This window comes from Martes martes (genome assembly GCF_963455335.1).
Source record: "Martes martes genome assembly, chromosome: 9".
NCBI classification, from domain to species: Eukaryota; Metazoa; Chordata; class Mammalia; order Carnivora; family Mustelidae; genus Martes; species Martes martes.
The window spans coordinates 64,983,664-65,011,472 of record NC_137896.1 but is presented as its reverse complement, the minus strand read 5'-3'; the positions used below and the strand labels follow the sequence as shown (position 1 = coordinate 65,011,472).

Genomic DNA, 27,809 nt, shown 5'->3' with positions numbered 1-27,809 from the left:
AGGAGCCCAACCTGCTGACCCAAGCTGACCTGTGTTTTGTTCGATTCCCCTTTGGGGCTAATCCCCCTCTCAATTTCCACCATCCCCCTCTTATTTCCTTCAGCTCCTGCAGCCCTCTGTCTTTGCCACGGGGTCTGGGGGTTAGCAGTATTCTTGACTGTGGCTGTCTCTCATCCCAGATGGGAACCTCTCTTACTGGGATCCTCTGGGCTGACAGCTGGGACTTCTCACCCAGCCAGGCCTGCATGGCATCTGCTGCCCAGGAGGCCCCATCCCTCCCCTTCTCACTCCGGGGTCCTCTGACATTCTCAGGATGACTTCGGACTTAGCATTGGCTTTGCAAAAGGCATAGTCACCCAGTTGGACCCCGTGTCCGCATTCTTGGCTTGTGGACATGCCGTGGGTTTTTGCAAACTTAACAAGTGATTCTGTAACCCAAGGGTTTTGAGTTTTCAGTACACACTCCTACTTTGCCAACCCTTTTCCTCTAGGCTTCCCTCCTGCCGCAGATCAGGACAGTGGCTGCAGTCAGCCTTGTCCCTTGCACCGAAGGCGAGAAGGCTCGTGGTTCCACTGAGGCGAAGCAGCATTCCCCTCCTGGAGTGTGCACACTAGGCTTGGGGTCCAGCAGCCTGCAGAGATTCCTTGCATCTCATGGAGCTCTAAGCTCAGAATTCCTTGAAAGCCATTCGCTTCAAGGCACAGCTGGGCTTCCCTTCCTGCCTATCTCTTGCTCCTTGCCTTACCAGCTAACCCTCACTGGGCAGCAGTGAACTTGAAGGCAGACTGATCTTTTCTCTGGCAGAAACTGTGCTGCAAGGCTGGCATAGCCCAAAGGAGACATTGCAACCGAAGGGTATCTCTCCCTCGGAGCAGCAGTTGGAAATGTGTTGATCCAAGCCAACAGGGGCTTGTACAATCAGTTCTCCTACTGAGAAACTAGAGGGGTGCCCCCCTGAGCAGAATGCCAGAGCCAGAGTCTCCTTAGAGTCCCTGGGACACCAGCCTCCTTGCCACGTGGCCTCCAGCCAAGACCTGCCAATCTGTGAGGTCTTCTAGGCATTGTCTGCTGGGGTATTGTCTGCACTTGGGGTGCAGGGCTTGAACCGCGCATGCATTGCAGGGTCGGCCCCTGAAAGTATCCGTGTGACAGAGCACGTGAATTAGAGCAGAGCGTGCCAGCAGCCCTGGGGTGCACACGTGTTTGTATGTACAAATAAAGGTCTGTTTGAGAGTGGTCAGCTTCACAGACCTAGGAACAAAGCCGCTTTCTCCTCTGAACTTAAATAATTTGAGAAAAAAATATATACAATTTGTAAATTGCCTGGACATACTCAAGGAGACAGCAACTTGGCTCAGAGAAGAATCTTTGTTTTGGAGCATTCTGTTCCTGGCAGATTAAAATGTGTCCTTTTTAAAAAGGAGAAGAAGAGGCTGGGCCAACCGAAGAAATTTCTATCTAGAGTCATGACTTTAAATGCTGTCTGAAATGTTCTTTGCGTGGATTTGGCCATGAAAAAAAAGGAGGGCAGACCTGAAATTCCTTTTTTCATTTCCTAGAATCCCTATTCATTGCCTTAGGGACATCATGTAGAACAAGAGAGCAGAGGAGAAGCAGCCTGCCCCAAACCCAGCCTCCCTGGGGGTCACCAGGAAGGGTGACGCAGTCCAGCCAGCCCTTCTGAAGTGACTTCTGAAACACGTTCCACCAAAGGCCCTATGACCACATGAAATACTTCAACTCCTTTTACAGGGCTGTGGGATCCTGTCTGCCCAGACAGTCTGTGGGGTGGCAAGAGTACTCAAAGCTAGGCTCCTCTCCACACTGGCCCTTTGAGTCTGGGAGCTCCTGGGAGCAGGGAGAGGCCCAGCAGGATCCTGCGGTGAGGGAAAGCGCAGGGTAGGAGCACAGGTGGGAGGTGAGTCTCAGTGCCACCATCTCCTCTTGACTCTGCCCCTCCCGTGGTTTCTGAAGAGCCCTCCATGGGACCCTTGTTTGTTCTTTCCTTCCCCGAATGGCTCTGTCTTGGGCCCCTGTTATTTTCCCATCTTCTCAGGTGTCCTTTGTTTCGGAAAAACACAAGATGGGGCAGAAATGCTCTGTGTAACCAGAGCCCAGACGCTGGCCCCAAGTGGGCCCCACTGGTAATTCTGCCTGCCCGGGGGCCGCCCAGGGCCCTGGGCTAAGGGCCGTGACTCCTGGGTTCACTCCTTACCTCCACAGGGGTCCTTTCTGCAACCTCGGTAAATACCTTCCTTTCCCCCTCCCCCACAGGGAAAAGGACAAAACGTCCCTTCCCGTCGTGTGCTTCAAACACTGAGCCATGTTCAGGGAGGTCAAATGACTCCGGTGATGGCATGGGTGTGGGTGGTTTTTCCTTCTGACAGCTCCTGGCATCCGAGCTCGAAGCGTTTGTGTCCCTAGCAGTTGCTGCCGTGATTCTGGGGTCCTGTGAGGATGCAATATGGGACCCCCATACCCTCCGCCCCCCGTGGCTTCCTGAGACAGACGTTGAGGAAAGGCTGCCAGGCCGCCTGCATGGAGGGCCTCCCACCCACCCTGACCTCATTCCTCTGCCTCCGCAGCTGCCCCCCCGCCCAGCAGCTCTCCTTCCTGCGCATGGGCCTCCTGAGCAACCTCTACCTGCACACCCCCGACTGCCCAGCGGCCCTGCTCCGGTGGCTCTTCCAGGTGAGGAGCACGGACCTGCCACTAGGTGGCGGGAGCATGCTGGCCCAAGAGCCTGGGCAGGAGTGGGTGGGGTGGGGGGATGGGTACGTCCCTCTTCTGGCCTTGGGTGCTGCTGGGTGTGTCCCAGCGGGGGCAAGAGGTGCGAAGGAGGCACCTGGGTTGCCCCCCATCATCACAGAGTCCAGGAACCAGCCCGTGGTCTCGCTCCACTCACCACCAGACCCTGGGTCTTACCAGGTATCGCCTGCAACCCCCAGAGCCCTCTGTGACTCCCGGTTACTCAACAGGTGCTTCCATTGTGTCCAGGCTGCTCCTAGCCCCTCCCAAGTCCCAGGTCCGGGCCCTGCAGCACCTTTAGAAGGGTGAGGGCCCTTGTGCGTTCACCGCTGGGTGTGTGCTCAGGTGTTTGAGCATTTGCCTCTCTCCGTGGAGTTGTAGGGCGCCTTGAAAAGTCTAGAACAGCTACTCTGTGTCTTCCCCTTTCTCCTCCTCTGGCTGCTGAAACGTTTTGCCTTGGGGTAACATGCCCAGGGCTTAAAACCTCCACCCAGAGAAAGACAGAAGCTGGCAGGAATAGCCCAGGGACAGGACCACCTGCTGTTATCTGAATGCAACGTGTGAGGATGCTGGCCTTGGCCCCTACCCAGAGCCATCCCTGCCTGGGGATGGGCAGGTCACAAGTTCCGGCTGGTCTCTTCCTGCCAGTTGGGGCCTGGACCCCAGCTGTAAATTAGAGCCGCCATGGAGGGTGGGTTGTTCTAGGAACTCCCCAGCCTGGGTGGACTGGCTGGCTGCCTTCCAGAAAAGGCCCTCCTACTCTCTCCTCTCCTTTCTGGGATCATTCCCATCATGCCCCTCCCTGCCCCAGAGGAAAAAGACACCCTCAGCTCCTGGGGCCCAAGAGTGTGGCTGCTGCCCTCCCCCAGGCCCAATGGGACAGGCAGACAGGAACAGGGAACAGTGCTGCCATTCTTCTCTGCCCCTAGTCAGTGCAGTTTCTCTCTGTTCCTTGCACAGTATATGGCCAAATGCACAATCAGGCATTGGGAGGCACAAAGAGCCCATCTGAGATGTGGCCTACAGAGGGTCCTTGTGTGACCCTGACACTGCGTGAAGTGCCTTCCCTGTTAGTCCGCCCAGGAGGAGCGGGTGAGCCCTGCCCAGCTCTTCTCCCAACTCGGTCACCTCAGCAGGGGGCCGTAGAACAGAGGACCCAGCCCCAAGGCCAGACGGACACTAGGTGTGAGTTCTAGCTCTGCCCTGTTCTACCCTGTGACCCTGGATGAGTTATTTAATGTCCCCTCTTTGACTCAGTTTCTTACTCTGTAAACTGGGACTGACAGTCCCGGGTGACAACTAAGTGAGGAATTCCTGTGACCTGCCTTGTTCTTATGGGTCCCACCACAGCTCTGCCCAGGGCCTGGACATCATCAGGAAGGGATGATGTTAGTGCAATGGCTCTGGTTCCTCCATCTTCAGGAAGGAGAAACAAAAGCTCCCCCTAACCCAAAGGCTGAAGCCAGATAAGTGAAAAGGGTGCTCTTGGCCTTGGGAGCCTTCTGGGCAAGACTCTGCCCAACAGCTTTGTCTCCGGAAGGGGAAGGAGGAGCAGGGCAGCTGAGGTCTTACAGGCCTTAGCAGGATAGACTCCGCTATTTCACTTTGGAGGTGTTGCCTATTGGAACATATCTTCCTATAGAAACAGTAGCATTCATTCATTCATTCTCAGGCACGGGTTGAGTTCCTGCTACTTAATAAGCTCTATGGATAGAAAGGTCTTGGAAATGGTGTCCCAGGTAAATGCACAGAATATGGCCATGGTGCTCAGCCTACTTCAGAACCTCACATTGTTACTGAGGAGTATGGCTGGGAGAAGGCAGAAATCCTCAGGGGCTCCCTGAAGCTGTTGGTGGGATTCTCCTAAAGGTGCAGGGGTGGTTCCTGGAATCCAGGGGTAGGGATATGGCTGGCCTTCAGAAAAAGCTGGAACCATGATGGGGAAGGTTTAGGGTCCCAAGACGGGCTTCACTTTCTATTCACCAGGCTCCGTGGCCAGGTTAATTCCCAGGGAGGAGTCTTGTTGACCCAATAAAGGTTTAGTGACAACTCCCTTCCCCAGTCCAAGCAAACGCAGCTAGGTGTGTAGGGTCATGGGGCTGCTGGGGGCTCATGTATGTGCCTGGGGTTGATCTGAGAGCTAGCGGATGGGTGAGCTAGGCAGATTTCTCCAATCCCACTCATTCAACTGTTTTTTTGGAGAAGGACATCCTGTGTTCCCATGGAGATTAAATCCTGCTCCCCACCACCCTCCCTCCTCCTAGTGGAGTGTGTGGTAGCCACTGGGTGAATAGGCTTTGGCCTTAGTGCTCACAAATTCCTAAGCCGGTCACTGGAGCCCTAGTGTATACCTGGAGCAAGGTGAGCCTTGCTGGGGAAGGTGGACAGAAGCAGGTAGCATAAGCTGTCAGTGAATGTATATTCTTGTTGGGAAATGGTGGGTATATAGAAGTTACAAGAAGCTATGAGAAGAAGAGGAAAGCAGAGTTCTGGTTATCATAGGCCCAGATCCTTGGGACAATGACTCTGAGATGTGGTTTCCCTGAGGTTCCCTGGGGAGGGTTCCCATAAGCCACACTCCTGCAGAGGGAGAGCCGCTGGGAGAAGGGGAAGCCAAGTGGCAGGGCAAATTCAACAGGCTACAGCCAGTTCTGCAGTTCTGCAGGGCCTGGCCTCGTCAGTGTGTCCCCAAGCTGGATGGCCTTTTGGGGGTGGGGTGCTGTCCCATTTTTCATCTCCACGTCATGTTCTCTCCATATTCCAAATCCTCAGTTGATGACCCTCAGACTCAAGGAGCATTCAGGTAAAGATCCCAGTGAGTCAGATTGGTGACCTGACCCCCGACACCAGGTTATTTGAGGGTTGGTACTCAGTACCACCCTTCCCGGAGCATGGCCTAAGATGATTGTAAGTTAAGGCAGTGACCTGGAAATGATGTAAGGATCATGGACAGTAGCTGGCTTGTCATTGTCCAGCTGAGTGTACTTCCTGCTTTCGAGCTGTGTCTCTTCCTCACCCTGGTAACTGCCCTGAAGGGGCATGGCTGTGGCCGCAGGGCATGAGGGGCAGAAAGACGAAAACTCTCACACAGGGAGGTGGACAGAGTAGGAGATTTCAAGTCACAGAGGCCTGGGATTGAATCCTGGCTTTGCTCCTTACTGGCTATGTGTCCCTAGGAAGCTGCTTGAGCCCTCTGAGTGTGATTTCCTCACCTGTAAAATGTCAGTAATGGCAAGATCCTTCTACCACGTGGGCTTGTGAGGGTTAAATGGGATTTATTTAATACGGAGTAGTAAAGGTTTACTACCATTATACCATACTGCTATTATACCAGCTAACCTAAATGACATTTTGTTTTTGTTTTTGTTTTTCTCCTAGCTGTTGACATGGCCTCCAGAAACTTCTTCGGGAGCCTTCAGTCTCCTATGGGATCTCAGTGTGGATGGGCTCTTCCATCAGTCTGGTCAGTACTAGGGAGCAGGGTGGAGACTTGAGCCCTGAGTAACCCAAGCCCGAGAGCCTGCGTAGTACACAGCTCTCAGCAGCCGTGGAGCCCAGCATGCAGGAGAGGTGCTGGTGGGGACTTTGCGTCACCACGACACGGAGACATCAGGCCATCTTTGGCTCTGGCTCCGGCATTAGTAAAAAGCTGAGCCAACAGGCTCCTTGGCACCTTGATCTGGCTTCAGATCCATGTCACTGTGGCCAAGTCCAGGCTGACCTCACAGACTCTTGGGATCCCAGAACAGTCTGGAAGTTGTGTTTTCTGGATTTAAGGGGACAGCTTGCCTCTGAGTTCTTCCTGAGAGCCCCAGTTTGCTTGTGGCTGGGGGGCGTGGGGGAGGGGTATTTCAGGAACATCTGCATCAACTCAGGGAAGCTCCTCAAGCTGGAGTCACAAAGGGGGAGGGCCTTGAAGCTGTGCCCCCACCAGCAGTCCCCCTTGGCTCCTAGGACATCAGAGGAGCCCCTTAAGTTTGGTCTGGGCGAAAATGAGAGCCGTGAGTCTCTACCTTGGTCCTGGCATCGAAGGGGTGATTTAAGTCATCTTTATACTTGAAAATGTTCAGAGCTCCACAGAGCAATCAATTTTCCCTTTAGTGGTGGCACCTTCCCAGGCTGTCCTCATTTGGTACCTGAACCTAGACACTTTGGCTCCAAAAAATATCACGTAGCCAGCAGAAAGGTGCTTAACAGCAGACTGGGAGAGGGATTCACAGGCATCTAGACCCCACCTTTGCCCACACTCCCACTAAAACGCAAAAGCACGTACGTAGCTCGGAAGGCCAGAGTTAGAGATCTGTGATCCACCCTCAAGCTCCCCCTCAACCCCGCCCCAACCAGCCCTTCAGATTTCTGCTTTTGTGCCTCTTGTACTTGAGGAGTTGGCTGAGCGGAGGCCCATCTGTCAAATGAGAGCATTCCAGACTCCTCCTGCTCCCCCCTCCCACACCCTTTACCCCAGATCTGTACGCTGGGACCCTTGCAACTGAGGTCTTCTGAATAGCCCCAGTCCCGGCATCCCCATCCTTTTCTTAACCTCTGCCCCTGCAGCCTGGGCTGCCCTTTCTTGAGCGTCTAGGGCCTCCTCTGCAGCATGCCTGCCCTTTGGGGGAACAGAGGGCTTCCTTGTCTTGCTATTCTCCTCTGTGCAGTGGTATGTGTCTCCTCCCGCAGGGGCAGAGGGGACATCCCACTCTTCTTTACTTCTTGCCACATTGTCCCTTATTTGCCTTCTGTCGGGAGGGGTGCTCTGGAGTTCCCAGCCAGTTCAGCTCTGGCTCCCATCACCTGCAAGCCCAGCCTAGGCTTCTTTTTCTCTCCCACTGGAATAGAGACTGGCCTAGAGAATTCCATCCCAAAGGTTGGGATCTTGACTGATTTGGGGAAAGTCAAAGGCCAGGTCTGCAAACGAACTGAAAGAAGGGATTTAAACATATTTGTACACCCACATTCGGAGTAGCATTAGTCACGATAGCCAAAAGGTGGAAGTAACCCAAATGTCACTGAAAGATGAGTGGATAAACAAAACGATATACACATGCAGTGGGATACTATTTAGTGTTAAAAAGAAGGGAAATTCTAAAAAAAAAAAAAAAAAAAAGGAAATTCTGATACATGTTACAATGTGGATGACCTTTGAGGACCTTATGGTAAATGAACAAGCCAGGCACAAAAGGACAAACACTTTCCACTTATCAGAAATACCTACAGGTGTCAAATTCATAGAGGCAGAAGGGTAGAATGGATGGAGAGTTCGTGTTTAATGCGTACAGAGGATGAGATAGTTCTGGAGATGGACGGCAGAGATGGCCGCCCAACAGTGGGAGTGTACTTAATGCCACTGAGCTGCATGCTTCCAAACAGTTAAGATGGAAAACTTTATGTTACGTGTTGTTGTTGTTGTTGTTGTTGTTTTACCAAAATTAAAAACAAGTTTAGAGACAAGAACTAGGTACCAGCAGAGAGTCTAGCAAAAGCTGGAACAAAAAATCAGCCACCAGTTCAAGAAGCATGTGCAAGGTGAAGTTAGAGCCAGGATTGAGATAAAAGGAGGTCTTGCTACTCAGGATTTGTTAGCAACTTGAGGTGCTCCGCAGGACCCCAACCTCTGTGGGACACAGCCCCCCGGGGCAGAGCCTTGAGCTGCCTTCCCTCCCATTGGGACTATGATCGCTGTATGTGTTTTCAGGTTGCCTGGCCTTTCGGAGATGTATACATTTCCATGCTTTCCTGGATGGGGAAGGTTTTAGAATATTACCTGTATCCCAACATGCCTCCCAAGTAAAGGGATTGCCGAGGCAGGCCCAGGCTTCAGAATGGACTGTTACAGGTGTACTCTGGGTCACCAGGGCTGAGGGCTGAACAGAGTTCAGGTCCAGGGGTCACTGGAGTTTTGGGGTAAGGTGGATACTATTGTCCTAGTTTGAGAAGAAGCACAAGTCACTGGTTAAAAGCTCCTTGGTGAGCTTGGAGAATGGGATATTTCAGAACACTGACATTTTTCACTGCAGGAACTTTTCTTATTTAGAAAAGATGCATTGAGTGTGTCCTGTATTCGGTACTTTGCTAGATGGCAGAGGGAGACACAGGGAGTGGTGGGGGGTTCTATGGTATATCAGCAGATCTGCAGTATCAGGGCTCTGGCTTAGCTTCTGTGTCTCCCTTCTCACTACTACTCCTCAAGGTTGCAAAATGGCTGCCATAGCTCCAAGTATCATCATGTTCTCCTGACACAGCAGTTCAAGGCAGAAAGAAGGGTAGAGGAGACGAGGTCACTCCTTCTCGTACTTTTCTCTCTTTTTACCAGGACACTCCATTTTGTTTCATTAGACAGAACTGGGTCACAGACTTTAGGGGACACTTGCCATGTTTTCTGACTATGTGGTGCCCTTGAACACCCTGGCTATATTTGAAGAATTTTTAGCCTCGTGATCCTACCCCTCCAGGGTAGAATCCTGGAGACTCACTCTTCCAGCCTCCTTTCAAATATTTGAATTTTTAGTTTTGGAATTTCCAGTTAGTTCTGTATAACTTTGTTTTTTACAGTTTCTATTTCTCTACTGGGATTTCTCATTTGTTCATTCAATATGAGCATCTTTTCATTTATCACTTTGAGCATAGCTATAATAGCTGCTCTAAAATCCTGGTCTGTAATTATAACATCTGGATCATCCAGTTCATTAACATGGAAAATTAAGTATGAAAATGAACATTTGTTTAGAATGAGTAGAGAAATCATACTAAATACTGTACCTTGGGAAGTTCAGGTCCCATTCTCCTGGATATCTTTAAGGTATTTTCCAGAAACGTTCACATAGAAATGCCCACTGATTGTAGCTTGGCTTCCCTACCTAACCTAGAACATTCACAGGGGACCGTGCAAGGGAGGGCCTCAGCACTTAAGCTACATTAACTTGATGGTCAGTTGGCTTCCGACACATAATAAAACATGTTTTGTTCAAACAGCTAGAGCTTTCCTCTGTTGCCTGTGGCTCAGAGCTCTGACTGCTCAAATAGCCACCCCAGATCAGTGTCTGCAGAGGTAAGTGGGATAACATGGTTCATCCACTGAGGTGGACTGGGTTCCCTTAACAGGGAGGAAGAGGAGCGTGGCTGTTGGATCAGCAGCCAGCAGAGTCTGCCTTAGCCAGAATACTGACATTCATGTGAAATCTCCTCTTGGTAACTAATTCAGTTAAAAGATCAAACACCCAAACCCCCACTGTGAACCCATCTGCAGGCCTGATTCAACTGGAGATGGAATACAGCTCCACTGGTTTGCAGCCCTGGGGTTAGGATTCAGGTGTGGAGAGATGCAAGGGAAGCAGGAATCAGTGGGAACAAAGACAAGAAGGAGGGGATAGTAGAACTTCCTTAAAGGGGGCAGAGTTGGGGATAAAACTGGACGTTTGGGGCCAGATCTTGGAGGACAGTGGGGGCCATTGTAGGCACAGTGAAGCTTTATTAATATTTATTAAGACTGGTACAGAATTGGAGTTGTTTAGATATAATTCACACGCCATGTAATTCATCCTTCTAAAGCAGATGATTCAATATGATTCATAGAGTTGCTTAACCATCACCACTATCTAATAATTCCCGAACATTTTCATCACCCTAGGAAAAATCTCATACCCATCAGTGGCCGCTCCCCATCCCCAATCCTCCTAGCCCCTGCCAACCCCTAATCTACGTTCTCTATGAACTTGCTTATTCTGGACATTTGACATAAATGGAATTATACAATATGTGACCTTTTGGGGGTTTTTTTCTTAAGATTTTATTTATTTGAGAGAGAGAGAACAAGCAAGGAGTGGTAGTGCAGAGGGGCAGGGGGAAAGGGAGAAGTAGACTCCTCTCTGAGCAGGGAGCCTGATGTGGGACTCAGTCCCAGCACCCTGGGATCATGACCTGAGCCAAAGGCAGACGCCCAATGGACTGAGCCACCCAGGTGCCCCAGTATGCAAACTTCTGTATCTGGCTTCTTTCACTTAGCATAATGTTTGCAAGGTTCATGAACCTTGTAGCATGTATTAGTACTCCATTCATTTTCATGGCTGAGTAGTATTCCATTGTGTGGATATACCATATTTATCCATTCATCCATTGACAGACACTTGGGTTGTGTCCACTTTTTGGCCATTGCAGATAATGCTACTATAAACATTTGCACCCAAAGGTTCATGGGGACGTATGTTTTCAGTTCTCTTGGGTGTACACTTAAGAGTGAAATTCCTGGATTGTATGGTGACTGTATGGTTAATTTTTTGAAGGACTGCAAACTATTTTCTGAAGTGGCTGCATCCCTTTACATTCCCACTAGCAATGTATAAGGCTTCCAGATTCTTCACACCCTTGTCAACATTTGTTATTGTCCATCTTTTAATAGCCAAGCTAGTGGGTGTTAAATGGTATCTTGTGGTTTGGGTTTACATTTCTTGAATGACTAAGGATGTTCAGCATTTCTTCATGTACTTAGTGGTCATTTGTATATCTTCTCTGGCAAAACATCCATTCAAGTGCTTTGCCCATTTTTTTATTAGGTTGTTGGGTTCTTTCTTTGCTGAGTTGCAAGAATTCTTCATAGACTCTGGATACTAGACCCTTACCAGATATGTGATTTGCAAATATTTTCTCCCATTCTCTGGATTCTCTTTTCATTGTCTTGATGGTGAACTTGGATGCACAAGGGGTTTTTTAATTTGTTTTGTTCTATTTCACTTTTAAATAGGCTCCACACTGGGTGCCCCTAATGCACAAGTTTTAATTTTGATTAAGTCTAATTTATCTATTTTTTTCCTATCGTTGCTTGTGCTTTTGGTGTCAAACAAAGCACCATTTCCTAGTCCAAGGTCATGAATATTTTTCCCTTATGTTTCCTTCTGAAAGTTTTAAAGTTTTAGCTCTTGCATTTAGTTCTTTGGCCTATTTTGAGTTGTTTGTTTTTTTTTTTTAATATATATATGGTGTGAGATAGGGGTCCAGCTTCATTCTTTTGCATGTGGCTATCCACTTGCTGAAAAGCTCTATTTGTTGAGAAGACTATTCTTTCTCCATTGAGTGGGCATTCATGTTGAAAATCAATTGACCATAGATGTATGAGTTTATTTCTGGATTCTCTGTTCCATTCCACTGATTTTTTTAAAAAATATATTTTACTTATTTATTTGAGAAAGAGAGAGAGTGTGTACGAGCTGTGGTGAGAGGGGCAGAGGGAGTGGGAAATAGAATCTTTTTTTTTTTTTTCTGTTTAGAATGCAACTTTCTTTTTTGTTGTTGTTCAAATTCAATTAGCCAATGTAAAGTACATCATTAGTTTTTGATGTAGTGTTCAATGATTCATTAGTTGCATATAACACCCAGTGCTCATCACATCACCTGTGCCCCTTAATGCCCATCACTCAATTACTCCATCCCCCTATCCAGGGAGAGAGAATCTTAAGCAGGCTCCACATTCAGTAGGGGCCCAGTGTGGAGCTCTATCTCACTGCCCTGAGATCATGACCTGAGTCAAATTCAGATTAGGCACTTAACAGACAGCCACTCAGGTGCCCAGTACCCCCAAATTCTTGTTCACTGCAGCTTGCAGTATTGAAATTGGAAGTGTGAGTCTTCCAGCTTTCCTCTTTTCAAAATTATTTTGGCTATTCTGGGTCTCTTGTGTTTCCATATTGATTTTAGGATGGTTTATCAACCTCTGCAAAAATGACAGCTGGGGTTTTGATAGTGATTGTGATGAATCTATAGATAACTTCGAGTATTACTGCCATCTTAATAATATTGAGTCTACTAATCCATGAATATGGGATATCTTTCCATTTACTTAGATCTTCTTTCATTTCTTCCAAAACTGTTTTGTGGTTTTCAAAATAAGTCTTATACTTATTTTGTTACATTTATTCCTAAGTATTTTATTATTTTTTTAAAGATTTATTTATTTATTTATTTGAGAAATAGAGAGCACAAGCAAGGGGGAGGAGCAGAGGGATAGGGAGAAGCAGACTCCCCAATGAGCAAGGAGCCCAATACAGGGCTCATTCCTAGGACCTCAAGATCATGACCTCAGCCAAAGGCAGATGCTTAACCAACTGAGCCGCCCAGGCACCTCTTCTTATTTTTGATGCTATTGTAAATTGAATTATTTTCTTAATTTTTGTTTCAGATTGTTCCTTGCTGGTGTGTAGAAAGAGAACAGATTTTTTTATATAGCCCTTGTATTCTGCAACCTTGCTGAACTCGTTTATTAGCCCTAATCATTTTTTTAATGACAGAATTTGGTTTTGAAAGCAAACATGTTCTTGTGCAACTAATTGCTTGAAAGAAATGACCTCATGTTTCTTTAACAAACATGCTTTGGCCGTGCCAGTGTAGGACTGGCCAGTCAGTCTGCCAAACACACTGAATAGGCAGCAGCAGTGCCTGGAGAAAGGGAGCTCCATCAATGAGATCAAAACACTTTAGAGAGGGAGTAAAAACATGCATAGGTCCTGTCCCGTCAGCTTCCAAATGAAGCTTCCAAATGAACAGTGTTGTTCATTTTACCTACCCATTCCATTCCCTACCAGCTTCTATAATATTTGTGTGGGAGGGGAAGAATATAACAAAATAAAATGACCCTGGCCAGTACATTCTTTGGATATTTTTTAAGTGGGTGAGAAATTTAGTTCTCAGAACAAATCAGTTTCATTTTCATGAGCGGTATCTTTGGACACTTTGTTCTTCCTCACGTGATCACCATGCTTTTTCCCCTTTGTTCCTGGGGTTTCAGCATTATAGACATTGGGGCCTCGGGCTCCCTGGGACAGGCCCCTGTTCTGTGGGTCACTTTCTTTTCTTCCTTGTATTCTGTCTCCCTTCTTCTCTACCCTCCTTCCTTATTCCCTTTCAGATAATAATTATAAGATTGCTGCTTGTAAAAAGAGTAAAAACAAAACCAAGACCAATAACCTCACTAGCTAGGTAACCCCTGTTGATATCTTAAAGTATTCTATATATCAGGTGCAGAAAATTCAAGCGTTAGAGACAGGTACAAAATGAAAAGTGAAAACCTTCCTGCACACCCACTCCCTGTGGCCACTTCCTCTCCCCAGAGAGTTATTATTAAGAATCATTTCTTGTGATGATTTTCAGGAGCAAAAGCCACATAATACACATACACTCCACAATCCACATAATCCATGTTTTTGTATTTATGGATTTACTTACACTGTATTTCTTCCAAAACTTTGCTATTCATCTGAAGTTACCTCTAGCCAAGGGTTAATCTAGGACTTTCCCAGCTCTCTCCCCTGGGGTCAGGAGAGGTCACAGCCTACATACAGGATTTTCTAGACCAGAGTCTCCAGCGTGGAGGACCTTTGAGGTGGGATGAACCATCAGATGCAGGAAGAAGCATTAACACCTGTATTTACATTTTAGCCCATCTTTTTTTTTTTTTTTAAGTTTTATTGAGGTGTGTAATTGACATACATTAACCTGTACACATTTAAAGCATGCAATTTATACACTTGACATATGTATATATCCATAAAACTGTCATCATCATCCAGATAATGATGTCCATTGCCCTCGTTGTTTTCTTGTGCCTCTTTGTAATTAATTCTCTCTCATTCCCCTTTGTCTGTAGGAAACTGCTAATCTACTTTCTGTCTCTGCAGATCAGTTTGCATTCTCTAGAATTTTATGTAAATGGAATCACACAGCAGGTACTCTTTTTGGGGGGAAGGGGTCTGGCTTCTTTAACTCAGGATAAAAATTATTTTGAAATCCATCAATGTTGTTGTGTGTATCAGTACTTTATTTCTTTTCGTAGCTGAGTCCTATTTCACTGTATGGATATCCTATCCCTAATGACAGTTTGGGTTTGTTTTGTTTTCAGTTCGGGGACTATTAAAATCTGCTATAAACATTCTTGTGCAGGTCTTTGTGTATACATTTGCTTTCTTTCCCCTTGGGGCAAATAACTATGAGTGGATAGGCTGGGTCGTAGGGTAAATGTTTAAATTTTTTTTAAAGCTTACTTATTTTTGTTTTAGGAATCTCTGCACCCAAGTGGGTCTTGAACATGTGACCCCCAAGACCAGAATTTGCCTGCTCTTCTGACTGAGCCAGTCAGGTGCCCCATTGATATTTTATAGTGGGTGCTTTTAGTGCCATGTTTAAGAAATATTTGTGAAGTGTCGCCTCGGTGGCTCAGTTGGTTAAGTGTCTGCCTTTCGCTCAGGTCATGATCCTAGGGTCCTGGGATGGAGTCCTGTGTCAGCAGGGAGCCTGCTTCTCCCTCTGCCTGCGTCTCCACTTGTTTATGTGTACTCTCTCTCTCTCTCTGACAAATAAATAAACTCTTTTAAAAAAATGAATCATTTTCTTAATTTCATTTTCAAATTGTTCGTTGATAGTGTGCTGAGGTATAATTGATATTTGCATATTGATCTTGTATGCTATAACCTTGATAAACCCCTACTTCATTGAGAACTTTTATCAGGGATGGATGTTAGATTTTGAAATGTTTATGTGGTTTTTCTTCTTCAGTCCCTTAATTTGGTGAATTACATTGGCTGATTTTTGAATGTTTGTTTAATCATCCTTGCATTCTGGACTAAATCCTACTTGGTATTAATTTTGTATGTATTGTTGGATTCAATCTGGTAACTTTTTATTGAGAATTCTTAATGTTTATGTTCACGAAGGATATTAGTCTGTAGTTTTCTCTTTCTGTTTTGGTGTCAGAGGAATACCGGCTTCATAGAATGTGTTAGGAAGTATTTCCTCTTCTTCAATATTCTGGAAGAGTTTGTTTAGAACTGGTATTATTTCTTCCTTAAGTGTTTGGTAAAAATTAGCCAGTAAAACCATCTGGGCCTTGAGTTTTCTTTATGGGAAGATTTTAATTTACAAATCTAGTTGTTAAAAATAGATATATGGCTATTTATATTATCTATTTCTTCTTGAGTGAGCTTTTAGTTTGTGTCCATTTCACCTAAGTTGTCAAATTTATCAGCATAGATTTGTTCATAATATTCCCTTACTATCTTTTTAACGTCTGTTGGATCAGTGATGATGATCTCTTTCTCATTCTGATACTGGTAATAATGTGTGTTTCTTTCTTCTTCAGTCAGATCAGTTGGGTTTCAGGTTTATCAACTTTACTGATCCCAGAGAACCAGCTTTTGGTTTCGTCGAGTATTTCTGTTTTCTGTTTTACTGATTTGTGCTCTTATCTTTATTTCCTTTCAAATTCTGCTAATTTGGAGTTTGATGTGCTCAATTTTCCCCCAGTATTTTAAGGTGGAAATCATAGTAGCTCATCCTTTTTTAATTTTTTATTTTTTACTTTTCTTTTTATTTTTTTAAATTTTATTTATTATTTGACAGAGAGAGACACAGGGAGAGTGGGAACACAAACAGGGGCAGAGGGAGAGGGAAAAGCAGGTTTCCCGCTGAGCAGGGAGCCCGACGCAGGGCTCGATCCCAGGACCCTGGGATTATGACCTAAGCAGAAGGCAGATGCCCAATGACTGAGCCACCCAGGTGCCCCCCATCCTTTTTTTATTTGTGTGTCGAAAGTAGCTCATCCTCTCCTTTCTTTTTTTTTTTAGATCTTATTTTAAAGTAATCTCCGCACCCAGCATAGGGCTTGAGCTCACAGCCATGAGATCAAGAGTTACATGCTCCACCGATTGAGCCAGCCAGGCGCCCCATAGCTCATCTTTTTTAAATTCGCTTTTTAACATGTTGTATCACAAACATGGCATATTAGCATCAAGGTATATTTGTAGAGCTTATAAATGTGTATTTGTTAGAGGTATACATTTAAAAAAGTTTAATGATGGATATGCACCATCAAAAAAGTTTTGGAGGGGCGCCTGGGTAGCTCAGTAGTTTGAGCCTCTGCCTTTGGCTCAGGTCATGATCTCAGGGTTCTGGGATTGAGACCCGTTTTGGGCTCTCTGCTCAGCAAGGGAGCCTGCTTCCCCCCACCCTCTGTCTGCTTCTCGGCCTCCTTATGATCTCTCTCCCACTCTGTCAAATAAATAAATAAAATCTTAAAAAAAAAAAAAAAAAGACTTGGAGAGCAGCAGAAGCATTCATTGATTGGAGCTGCGGGCTGATGCCTTCCTGGGAATTTTGACATATTGTGGGAACGTGGAGATGCACGACGGGTGACAGAGCATAGGATGGGGTGGGTAGAGTGGATACAGGATGTCTGACAGTCGCTCCCTTGGGAAGACCCCTACAGCAGCATGCAGCAGTGTCAGGACACGGAAGGAACTTGGCTGTCCGACTGACCGAGTCCTCCTCCAAGTGGCCAGCACTGAGCACTCAGGATTTCAGCGTTTTCAGGGTCAGCAGCAAGAACAGAGGTGGAACACTGGGTGTAAAATGGATACTCGAAATATGATAGCTATTAGCAGGGCAAAAACGTATTTCTACATGACTCAGAGATGGCTAGATAAACCAAAGGAGCCAAGCAGCACAAATACTCTGCTCCCTCTTCTTTTTTTTTTTTTTATAAAGACTTTATTTATTTATCTGACAGAGAGAGACACAGCAAGAGAGGGAACACAAACAGGGGGAGTGGGAGAGGGAAAAGCAGGCTTCCGGTGGAGCAGGGAGCCTGATGTGAAGCTCGATCCCAGGGCCCTGGGATCACTACCAGAGCCGAAAGCAGACACTTAATGACTGAGCCACCCAGGCACTGGCTCTTCCCTCTTCTTAGTTCCTCTAGTTCTGTTTTGGCCGTTCCTATCTCACTCTATTCTCAGATGATTGGTTTTTGTTTTTCTTTTCTCAGGTGGTTTCTAAGCAGTCAAAAATCCCTTAGTCTATCTATTCGGTTGACACCTTGCACCCTTCAGTGTCTCATTAGGGGTTGTCCTCACTTCCCCTGACCTGCCTCTCATGGTGCAGGGGAGAGTTTCCCTCTGGGGGGGTTGGAGCAACCCATCCAGAGCATCCGGCAGTTTCCCAGGATAGAGGCCCTGCTGAGAACAGCTGCCCCTTGGGCTCCACACAGCCTGAGATCCCATGTCCTGTGGTAGCAGTGGTGGTCATCCACGTGCAAGGAGCACTCCTGTACAGGGCCCAGAGCCCAAGCCCTCTGTTCATGTGGGGGTGACCTTCACTCCTGACTTCACAGAGCAGGTGCCTCTCTCCCTGGGCCAAGGAGGCAAGCTGGGATCCAGCTGCACTCTTAATCCCCACACTGGTACTGCGAGAACACGGTGCAGACCCAAAGGAGTGGGCAAACCCTGTGAGGACCACCTTGGAGAGCCCGGCCCCCTCAGAGCTGTCATTTGCTGGGCCCAGCCCCTTCAAAGTCTCCAGTTGGAACGCGACAATAACAGTAATTCAACTTCAGAATTGATCCTCATTTTAAAAACATATTATTGTCTGTAGTGATCATAAAAGTTGTTTCCTTGAAAATAATAGCTCATGTTTCTAGAGAGTTTGTGCCAGGCCCTGAGCGCTGGGCCCAGCCTATCTCGTCTAATCACCACAGCAAAAGCCTCCAAGTAGATACTGCGGTCTTCCCTTTTCACAGATAACCAGGGGCTAGAAAGCCCAAGCTTCACACAATTTTCATGACCCACAGCCTCCTGGGGGTTGCGGACCCCCAGTTCTCGCTCATTTATCACTTTATCTTCTTCTCTGTCTTGCTGTCTCTGCCCTAGAGTGCAGGGCCTGTGGCTTTGCTTGACTTCGTTTTACCTTCTCTTGAGTTCCTGGTGGTTCCAGCAGCCCGGATGCAGTAGACTCGGGCTGTATTCTTTGGATGTGCAGTTGAGTGCCAGGAATGTGTGCCTTGTCCACAGCAAGACATCAACATCTTTTCCCACCAGCCCCTCTGATCCTGTGCTGTCAGGCGACTTTGAAGCTGTGTGCGCAGGCCAGACTCCAGACGTGCTGTCCAGCTGTCCAAGGTTAGAAAGAGGGATCCCCCGGCCCTGTGGGGAACAGGCGCGTGTGTGATACCCCAGCCCAGACAGCATCTCCCTTGTGTCCCTACCAGGGTCATACGCTGCCCCCCAGGTGGGTCACCACCTCCAACACGGTGACGACAGTGCCTGGCATGAAATTTTAAAGCTCCCAGGTGGTTCTCATGTGTAGTCAGGCAGAGAGAGAGCCAGGTTATGAGGACTTTGGCCAAGTGCATAAACCCATAAACCTCACGCAGTAATATGGTGAGCACTTCTTTTTTTTTTTTTTTTTTAATTTTTTTTTTATTTGACAGAGAGAGGGATCACAAGTAGACAGAGAGGCAGGCAGAGAGAGAGAGGAGGAAGCAGGCTCCCTGCTGAGCAGAGAGCCCGATGCGGGGCTCGATCCCAGGACCCTGAGATCATGACCTGAGCCGAAGGCAGAGGCTTAACCCACTGAGCCACCCAGGCGCCCCATGGTGAGCACTTCTTCATGTTAGTCTCTCAGACCCTGATCAAAAATCTCCATGGCTCCCCTAGGACACAGCCTCTAGCTCCAGTTTTCAGCTGTGTCTAAGCTTTAAAAAGGACCAAGGCTGGGGTCCTGCCCTCGGAGACTGGCCTGGAGTACAGCCCGGGCAGGAGCATTTTAAAACCTCCCCCAGATGATTCCAGTAAACAGTGGGGCTGAGGACCTCTGAGCTCCTGCACCTTGAGAGCAAGGCTGAGAGCTGTGGGTGTGCCGGGAGCTGGGGCTGCCCTCCATGGGCTCCTCGCCACACCCATCCCACCCCAATCATCCCCCAGAGCATGTGTGGCTGGGTCCCTGTGTGCTGTTCTGGAGTGAGGACCACAGCTTTCATTAGCTCGGTGGTTTCCCAATGTAGCTGCATTTCAGAATCCCTTGGGATTTCTTTTTTAATTCTAGAGCCCAAGCCAGGCTAATTAAACCACAGTAGTGGGGCACTGTGGGGGACAGCTGACAGTAGCTTGTGAAGCTGCTCCCTAAGAGATTCCAGAATGTGTGCACAAGTCTGAGAACCACTGCATTCAGTTCTCAGCTGGGTCCTTGATCCAGAATGCAGCGAACCCCAGATCCCTTAGATGGTGGGGAGGGGCCGTCCATGCTGCTGTAGGGGGAGGGAGACCTTTTCTGCTGTTCCCTTTTCTCAAGAGTTCCTTATTTTTGTTGTTGTTGTTTAAAGATTTATTTATTTAGGAGAAAATGAGCATGAGCAGGAGGTGCAGAAGGAGAGGGAGAATCCCAAGTGAACTCCAGGCTGAGCACAGAGCCCAACACGGGGTTTGATCCCACAACCCAGAGATCAGACCCGAGAAGAAACCATGAGTCAGATGCTCAACACACTGTGCCACCTAGGTGCCCCAGTTGCTGTTGTTTTAGAACAGTTTTAGGCTTACAGAATATTTGATCAGAAAGCAGTTCCCTTACGACTCCCTCGGCCTGCCAGCACTGCCCCCAGCGCACACTAGTTTCTTCTATTGACATCTTGCATTTGTACGGTGTATGTGTTAGGATTGATGGGGCACTATTGATTCATTATCATTAACTGAAGGCTATTGTTGAAATTAGGGTTTACTCTGGAGCGCTTGGGTGGCTCTGGCAGTCAAGCGTTCAACTTTTGATTTTGGCTCAGGTCATGATCTCAAGGTCCTGAGATCAAGTCCCACATGCATTGGGCTCCATGCTCAGCAGAGAGCCTGCTTGTCCCTCTGCCCCTTCCCCTGCTCTCTCTCTCTCTCTGTCTCAAATAAGTAAATCTAAAAAATATTAGTGTTCACTCTGTGTGTGTACATTCTGTGGGTTTTGGTAAATGTATGACGTGTGTCCATCATTCCTGTATCATACAGAGTAGTCTCGCTGCTCTGAACATCTTCTGTGCTCCCCCTGTTCGTTCCTTCCCCTCCCCGTCCAAACCCTGGTAGCCCCGGATCTCTTGGAGGTCTCTAGAGTTTTCCTTTTCCAGAACGTCATCTAGCTGGAATCATGCAGTATGTGGACTTTTGGGACAGGCTCCTTTCCTTTAGCAACATGTATTGGAGGTTTCTCCCTGCCTCTTTGTGGCTTCCGAGCTTATTTCTTCTTGCCACTCGGTAGTAATCCACGGCCTGAATGTACCGCGGTTTGCTTAGCCATTCACCTCCTGAAGAATATTTTGTAGTTTCCAGTTTTTGACAACCACCAGTAAAGCTGCCGTAAACATTCCTGTGCGGCTTTCTGTGTGGGCATACATTTTCAGTTCATTTGGGTAAATACCAAGGAGCACAATTGCAGGATTCTATGGCAAGAGTGTTTTTAGTTTTGTGAGAAACCACCAGACGGTCTTCCAAAAGGGCTCTTTCGCATTCCCACCAGCAAAAAATGAGAGTTCCCGTTGCTCCACAGCATTGTCAGCGTTTGGTATCTTTTGTTTCATTTTAGGTAGACATCAGGAATATTCCAGAAATCTCAGGTTCAGAAATCCAAAGTGAGAGAAATCCTGAAGGGCCATGCATTCAGGGACATTTCTGGGAAGCTCTTGATTGACTCTAAATCCGTCTCAGATTCTTGCTTTTCAAATGTGAGAGGGTGGTTTGCTCCTGCCTTCCTGAGTCATACTGAGGGGGCCTTGCATCATTAAAAATAACCCAATAGTGCATCCTGAGGTAGGAAAGTGAGGAAGTGGTTGCCTAGAGTAGAGACACGACAGCTGGGCCTCTGGCAGCCATCCTGGACCGTGAGGCAATCTTAAGGAGAGGCACATGCTGAGAAGGGCAGAGCAGAAGGGCACCCAAGATCCTACAGATCAGTCAGGTCCCTGCACCAGTGTGGGCCACCTGCTTCTAGACTTTTTCATCAGAGAGAAATAAAATTCTAGCTTATCTAAGCCCAGGTAGGTTTTTTGTTTTGTTTTTGGTCTTTTTGTTATTTTTCAGCAGAACCTAGTTCTAGCAGCTCTGGCGGTTCAGTGGTTTGGCACAATGCAAGTCTGTCCTACACAGGGGGGCCAGCAATGCTCCATGGTGTTAGGTGACACCAGGCAGTGGTGTCAGTTACAGAGGGCAGGAGAGAGGAGAGGTGGCCTGGGGACGGCCTCACCTACCCTATACACACCCTCACGCCCATGAACAAAAGGACCAGGGGCTGACAAGGACTCTGTGTCTGGGCGGGGTGGGGGTGTGGTTGAGCTGGATGAGTGCTGTGTGTGTGTGTGTGTGTGTGTGTGTGTGTGTATGGATGGGTACTGTATGTCTGGTGTGTATGTCTGGTATGTGTCATGATACGTGCAGTGTGTGTACAGATGGGGGTGTGTGCATAGTATGGGTGTGGTATAGGTGTGCACAAGTGTGTGTGTAGATGGGTGTTGTGTGTGTCTGTAGTATATGGTGTGCATGTATAGGGGTGTGTGTGGTGGGGGTGTGTGGGTTTATATGTGTGTGTGTGTCTGTGAGTGTGTAATGGGTGTCTATGGGGAGGTGTGCATGGTGGGTGGATTTGGGGGTGCTTGTGTGTGTGAGGGTGTGTGTGTGTGGTGGGTGGATATGGGGGTGCATGTGTGTGTGAGGGTGTGTGTGTGGTGGGTGGATTTGGGGGTGGGGGTGGGGGTAGGGGGTGTCAGTTGGATTACAACAAGGCAGGCATGGGGTTGTAGGGGCACCAGCAGGAGGGCCTTAGCTCAGGGTGAGCAGGTAGGAAAGGGAAAGTGAAGGGGTCATTGGGATGGGTTGCATGGCAGGGAAAGAACAAAATGAAGACTGGAAAGAATGTGGGTATAGCCATCTGGAGAAGGAGCCAGTGGAGATGGGAGGCTAGAAGAGCGACTGGGTCCGAAGCTTATCTGGCCCCAGGCATGCTTCTGTCCCTGGTGAAAGGCAGCGCCAGGCCCAGGACAATGCTAGCCTCCTTCCTCTGCTCACATTGTAGTTGGGCCAATGAGATGCACACGTTTTTAAAATACGGACTTGATGGAATTTTGTGTATTTACCACATACAGGGATTCCTTTGATCACATCGCTCCATCCTCCTGAGACCACTTGCTTCCTGGCCCCAGTAGGCAGGGTGGGTATGGTGCGGGCAGGCGGGGCCGAAGACCCAGAGGGGGCCCCACAGGGCCAGTCGAGAAGGTTGTTGGCTTCGCACAGGATAGAAATCAAAGTGAGCCAGGAGGAAGTGAGAGCAGAGTTGATCGAATAGCATCAGTGATAGAGTATAGCAGACGGGGTGTGTGAGGGGCTCAGAAGGGAGAGAAGAGTGAGTCTTTCCTTTGCTTGGGCTCTGGGCTTTTTGTTGAGGATGGTGCCCATGTACTCTCAGGAACCCAGGAACTGATGAGAACAAGGAAAAGGGTCCAGGTGTCCTCCACAAAGTCACTTATGCCCAGGAGCCATGGGATCTTAGTGTCAAGATGTCTAAGGTCGTGAGTCTGGAATAGGTACCTGAGGACCCCACCCAGTCCCTCCTTGGATGTTATCGACTATGCCAGAAAACTCCAAAGAAATCATGCACACCTTGACCTTTACAGTTAGGACCTATGTTATTTGTACTCTAAGGTGTGTGCAAGGTGGGGCTGCAGGTCCTAGCAAGAACAGAAACAGGGAGAGGAGCAAAAAGTTCTTTCCCTGTCTCATGTGGGTCTGCCTCCCGCTTTCTGTCCTTAGCCTCTCACCCCTGGGCATCGCACCGCTCCGGCACCCTGGGTTTCTGGCTGGGCCCAAAAAACAAGGAATGGCAGCCTGGCCTCAGGGTGCACCCAGGGCTCCTCCTTCCGTCTCTAGCTCCCCCTGCCTCCACCCCCACAGCATCCCAACTGCCTTTCATTCCCAGCCATTTATAACACCTGGCTTCATTTGGTGTGTTTATTCTTCATGTGTTTTGTCTGTTTCCCTGCTCAACCATCAGCTCCATGAGACCAGGACTTTGTCTCTTTTGTTCACTGCTGGGCCCCCAGCATTTAGAAGAATGCCTGGTGTCCAGTTACTGTTTACTGAGCAGTGAAAAGTTTAAATGACAGGCTGAAGCTGATTGCCTAAAGCCAGTGATATTGAGACACGTGTAAATTTAAATACAGAAGGTCAGAGGGAAGTTGAGTAATCACAATTGGGAGGATAAGAAATGATGAGAGGGGCGCCTGGGTGGCTCAGTCGGTTAAGCGTCTGACTCTTAACCTGTTTCTGCTCAGGTCCTGATCTCATGGCTCATGGGATGGAGTCCTGGCTCCGTGCTCAGGGCGGAGTCTGCTTGGATATTCTTTCCCTCTGCCCTCCCCCACTCCAGCATGTGCACTCACTCCCATTCTCTCTCTCAAATAAACAAATAAATCTTTTTTTAAAAAATGTAAGATTTGTTAAAAAGAAAACCACAGACCCAGGATGGCGTCCCTTAGGCCAAGTCACCAAACCGGGGCTTAAAATCTAACCTAATGACAGTTTCTGCCTCCCTCCCCACCCCAGTAAATCTGTCAGGCATTTTCTGACAGACATCAATGAGGTAATCTATCTGTATAATAAGACCCCCTGCCCTTCCCCCTAAGGAAAGGTTACCTTGCAGGGAACAATCCTTTCTTTTCTTTTCTTTTCTTTTTTTTTTAATTTTTTTTTAAATTTTTTAATTTTTTTTTAATCCTTTCTTTTCTTTCGCTAATAACATTCTTGCCCCACCCTCCTTCCTATAAAAACCCTTCCGTTTTGTTCAACTCCTTGGAGCTCCCCACTCCCTGCTAGGTGGGGTCCTGCCTGATGGTAGAAGGCTTAATAAAGCCAATTGTGTGTTCTTAACTGGGTTTGATTATGTTCAACACATAGTAAGCTTCCCCTCAAAGTCGTGAGGCCCACGCTCCAGTTGGGAACTGGACTCAGGTCTGATGAGGTAGTTGCTTACTTTTCCTGAGGAACAAGCACCTCCCTATTACGGCTGATGGGGACACCCCTCCTGGAGAATTGTGGGGTCTCTAAGATGGCGTCAAGAATCAGGACCCAGGCAGATGGTTGGCCCTCCCAAGGCAGCCACCCTGAATATTCATTAGCCATTCGATTTGGGGTTCCGGGGAGGGGGAGAAAGAGACCAGAGTCGTGCAGACCCTGTGCCCTGTCATCAACCTGCTAAGGCCCAGAATGGGATCTGCTGTGTGGGAAGGAGTGATGGAGGCCTGTGGAGGGGAGCTGCTGGGCCAGCATGTCAAGCCGAGGGAGGTTCTTGGGATGTGTGTGTGGTTTTCCCATTCCCTGACAGTGGTGCCAGGAGAGCGGAGGCGGTGGTGTTACGTGAAGTAACGCTTCTTCTGAGACACAGATGGAAAAGTCACTTTTATTTTAGGCCCCGTGCTTTTCCTCCCCTGCCTTCCCCCAGAGCATGGGTTCCATCCCAGGAGAACCACCCAGAGGGCTGCTTCCAGACTCCCAGCCTCGACGCAGAGCCCGGGAGCTCAGGGCTGCCAGCACTGGCATTTAAAAAGGCACAGGGCCCCCGCTGCTCCCCTGGGGAATGGCCTCCAGGGACTGTGGTGTGGGTGTGGAGGAGCTGAGGGAGGGAGCTAGAGCTGGCAGCCTGGCTGAGTTCTGTTCTGTGTCAGCTCTCCGGAAAACCCCCCTTCCAGACACTCCATGCTTAGGAGAAGCTGAGCGCATGGCCTAGTTAGAGGCAGTGTTAATTATGTGCTCTCGGGTGCCCGACGTCATCCTCGTTGTCCTCATCACTTAACCAATTTCCAGTGCTGTTGATGGGGCCTGATACATCCTGAGGCAGCCCAGGCCCCTTGCTCTGAAACCTCTTCTGACCTGTTAGCCGGGGTCAAGCAGTGGTGCAGAGCCATTCCCAGGTGGGGGCAGGGAAGAGGACAGCGCGAGGCTCCAGGTTTGGAGCTAGTGGCACCCGGCACCCGCAGCCGCTGCTCCCAAGGGGCATTAAACAAGGCACCCGCAGCCACTGCTCCCAAGGGGCTTTAAACAAGCAGCGGATGCACCTGCACGGGCTGAGGAGGGGGGTTGAGAGCAGCCATGCACAGCACGCTTTGGGGTCCTACACTGCTGGCAGGCTGCCCCCCCCCCCCCAGCTGGGCCTCCAGGGCCTCACCCTAGGCCAATTCTCTTTGCACACACATCCTCCCTCCCTGGAAAGTTCGTCAGCCCGCCCACATGTGCGTGTGCGAACGTGCACAATCCCCCAAGGGGCCTGGTAAACAGCGCTCTCTCTCTCTCTCTCTCTCTCTCTCTCTCTCTCTAGTGGAATCTCATTGTGTTTTGCAGACTTCATTCTTCTCAGCTCGTTTGTGAAGCAGGCAAGAGGTATCATTACTCTTACTTGTTAAGTTGCCTGAGAGGAAAAAAAAACAAACAAGAAAGTTTTTCCTCCTCCCAGAGTCTAATTACTTGTTGGGTGAGCCCCGACCCATATACATTTCTAAAGAGAGAGACACCGGATGCCAGCGGAAGAGAGGGCCTTGGACAGGGTTCAGAGACCCTCTGACAGCCATACCAGACTTGCCACAACTTCTCAAGGTGTTGAGGATGCTTTGTTTCTCACCTTGAGCTGCCATGCTCTTCCATGCTTCTCTGCCGTGGTCGTTTCTGTCCCTTTGCTGGCTACCTGCTTCCTTTCCTGTGACCTGTGCCATGTTCCCTCCCACCCGCACCCTCACCCCCGCCCCACCCCCCACCCCCAGCCTCCAGTGAACTGGAGTAGGCTCCTCTGAGTAGGCTCTGCACCTTTCACCTGCTTTGCTTTTGAATGCACTCTCCTGTATTTATTTCTCTGCCTGGCTCCCCTCTCTCCTAGACTGTGAGCTCCCTGAGGTCAAGGTCTTCCCCGCCTAAACCTTGCCACCTTTTTATCCTGGGCGCCTGGAATGGTTCCAGCACACAGGAGGACCCACTCAAGTGGGCCTTTCAGAGGGAACTCTTACCCCCAGAATGGTTAGGGCCACCATGTGCTGCTAACAGCCTATTAGCCCTATTTCCAAGCTCTTGATTCCGCCTCATCTGTCAAAGTCGACATCCGTCAACATCCCTGACGTCACCAACTTATCTTACTGTTGGTCTTCAGTTTCTCTCTGACTCGGGTACTACTCAGGTTTGTTTAGGATTCTCTCCAGTTGTCCATTCATTCAGCTTCCCCACCCTCCAGGCACTCTGAGTGCAGAGCAGGCCCTGCCCTCATGGAATTTACATTCTAATGGGGAGACGAAGAGAGGCCCATATATCAATCAATAAGATGCTGTAGAGGAAGGACTGGTGTGGAGATGTGGACTCTGCCTTTCGGTGGGGTGTGGAGAGGTCATGAGCCTGTGGGAGGCAGACAGGATTGCAGCCATCTTTGGGAAATAGGATCCTCCACACTGGTTTTTGTTTTTCTAGTTTCCTGGTTCTGAAAAATGTCCTTAAGTAGTCTGACAGAAGAAAGCCCCGAGTCCGGAAGGTTTTCCCTCACTGTTGGTGAGGTCAGATTACCGGTCATGTTTTGTCAGACTAGTCAAGAGACAGTGCTAGCTTGAGCTCAAGCCGGCTGCGGAGACACGTCCTAGGCTGCGGGGAGGGCCCTGGGCTGGAATCCTGGACCTGGCAACACCCCGCTGTTGCTGCAAGGACAGCGCCGAGTCAGCGCGAGGCCCAGAGCTGGCCTCAGCCTTTAGCGGCGAAGGGCCCGGGGCTGCTGAGACTTGTGTCTTCCGCGTCTCGCAGTTCTGAGGCCTGTGGTTTAGGTCTCTTCATCGGGCTCTGCTCTGGGCAGCTCAGCACCCCAACGGCTGCCTGATGGAGCCGGTCAGGGCACCGTCATCCCTGGGCCCTTGCACTTCAAGGTGGCCAGAGCTTAAAGACAGGAGAATGAATGACCAGGTTCCCAAAGCTCCAGTGCATGTCTCAAAACTGCTGGTTGCTGGATTCCTCCAGAAAACACCTGCGGTGCCTGACAAGGCAGGAACAGGTCCCCTTGGGCTAAGCTGTCCAGGGGCTGTCACACACTGCCCTCCCATGGGAGTAGTGTGCTGTATCCATCCACTGTCCCTGACCCTCTGCCCTCCTTGGCTTGACAGACGGAGACAAGCGATGGTGGTGCCCCTCGCTGCAAGAGGTCATGGAAACATTCCACAGCTTGGGAGCCCGCAGCCCTGCGCTGGACCCCAGTCAGCCCGGTGAGAGGTGAGTAC

At 48.7% G+C, this 27,809-nt stretch overlaps 1 protein-coding gene across 1 annotated transcript in view; it reads left to right on the top strand.

Moving 5' to 3' along the window:
• The window catches only part of LOC308349095 (protein FAM178B-like), a gene marked incomplete at both ends in the record, with an annotated part of 63,023 nt that overhangs the window by 12,024 nt on the left and 23,190 nt on the right, over window positions 1–27,809 (top strand). Inside the window, 3 exons of the mRNA XM_080813628.1 lie at window positions 2,587–2,692; window positions 6,128–6,212; window positions 27,696–27,801. Of these exons, the coding sequence (XP_080669754.1) occupies window positions 2,587–2,692; window positions 6,128–6,212; window positions 27,696–27,801 (297 nt within the window). The remainder of the gene's footprint in view (window positions 1–2,586; window positions 2,693–6,127; window positions 6,213–27,695; window positions 27,802–27,809) is intronic.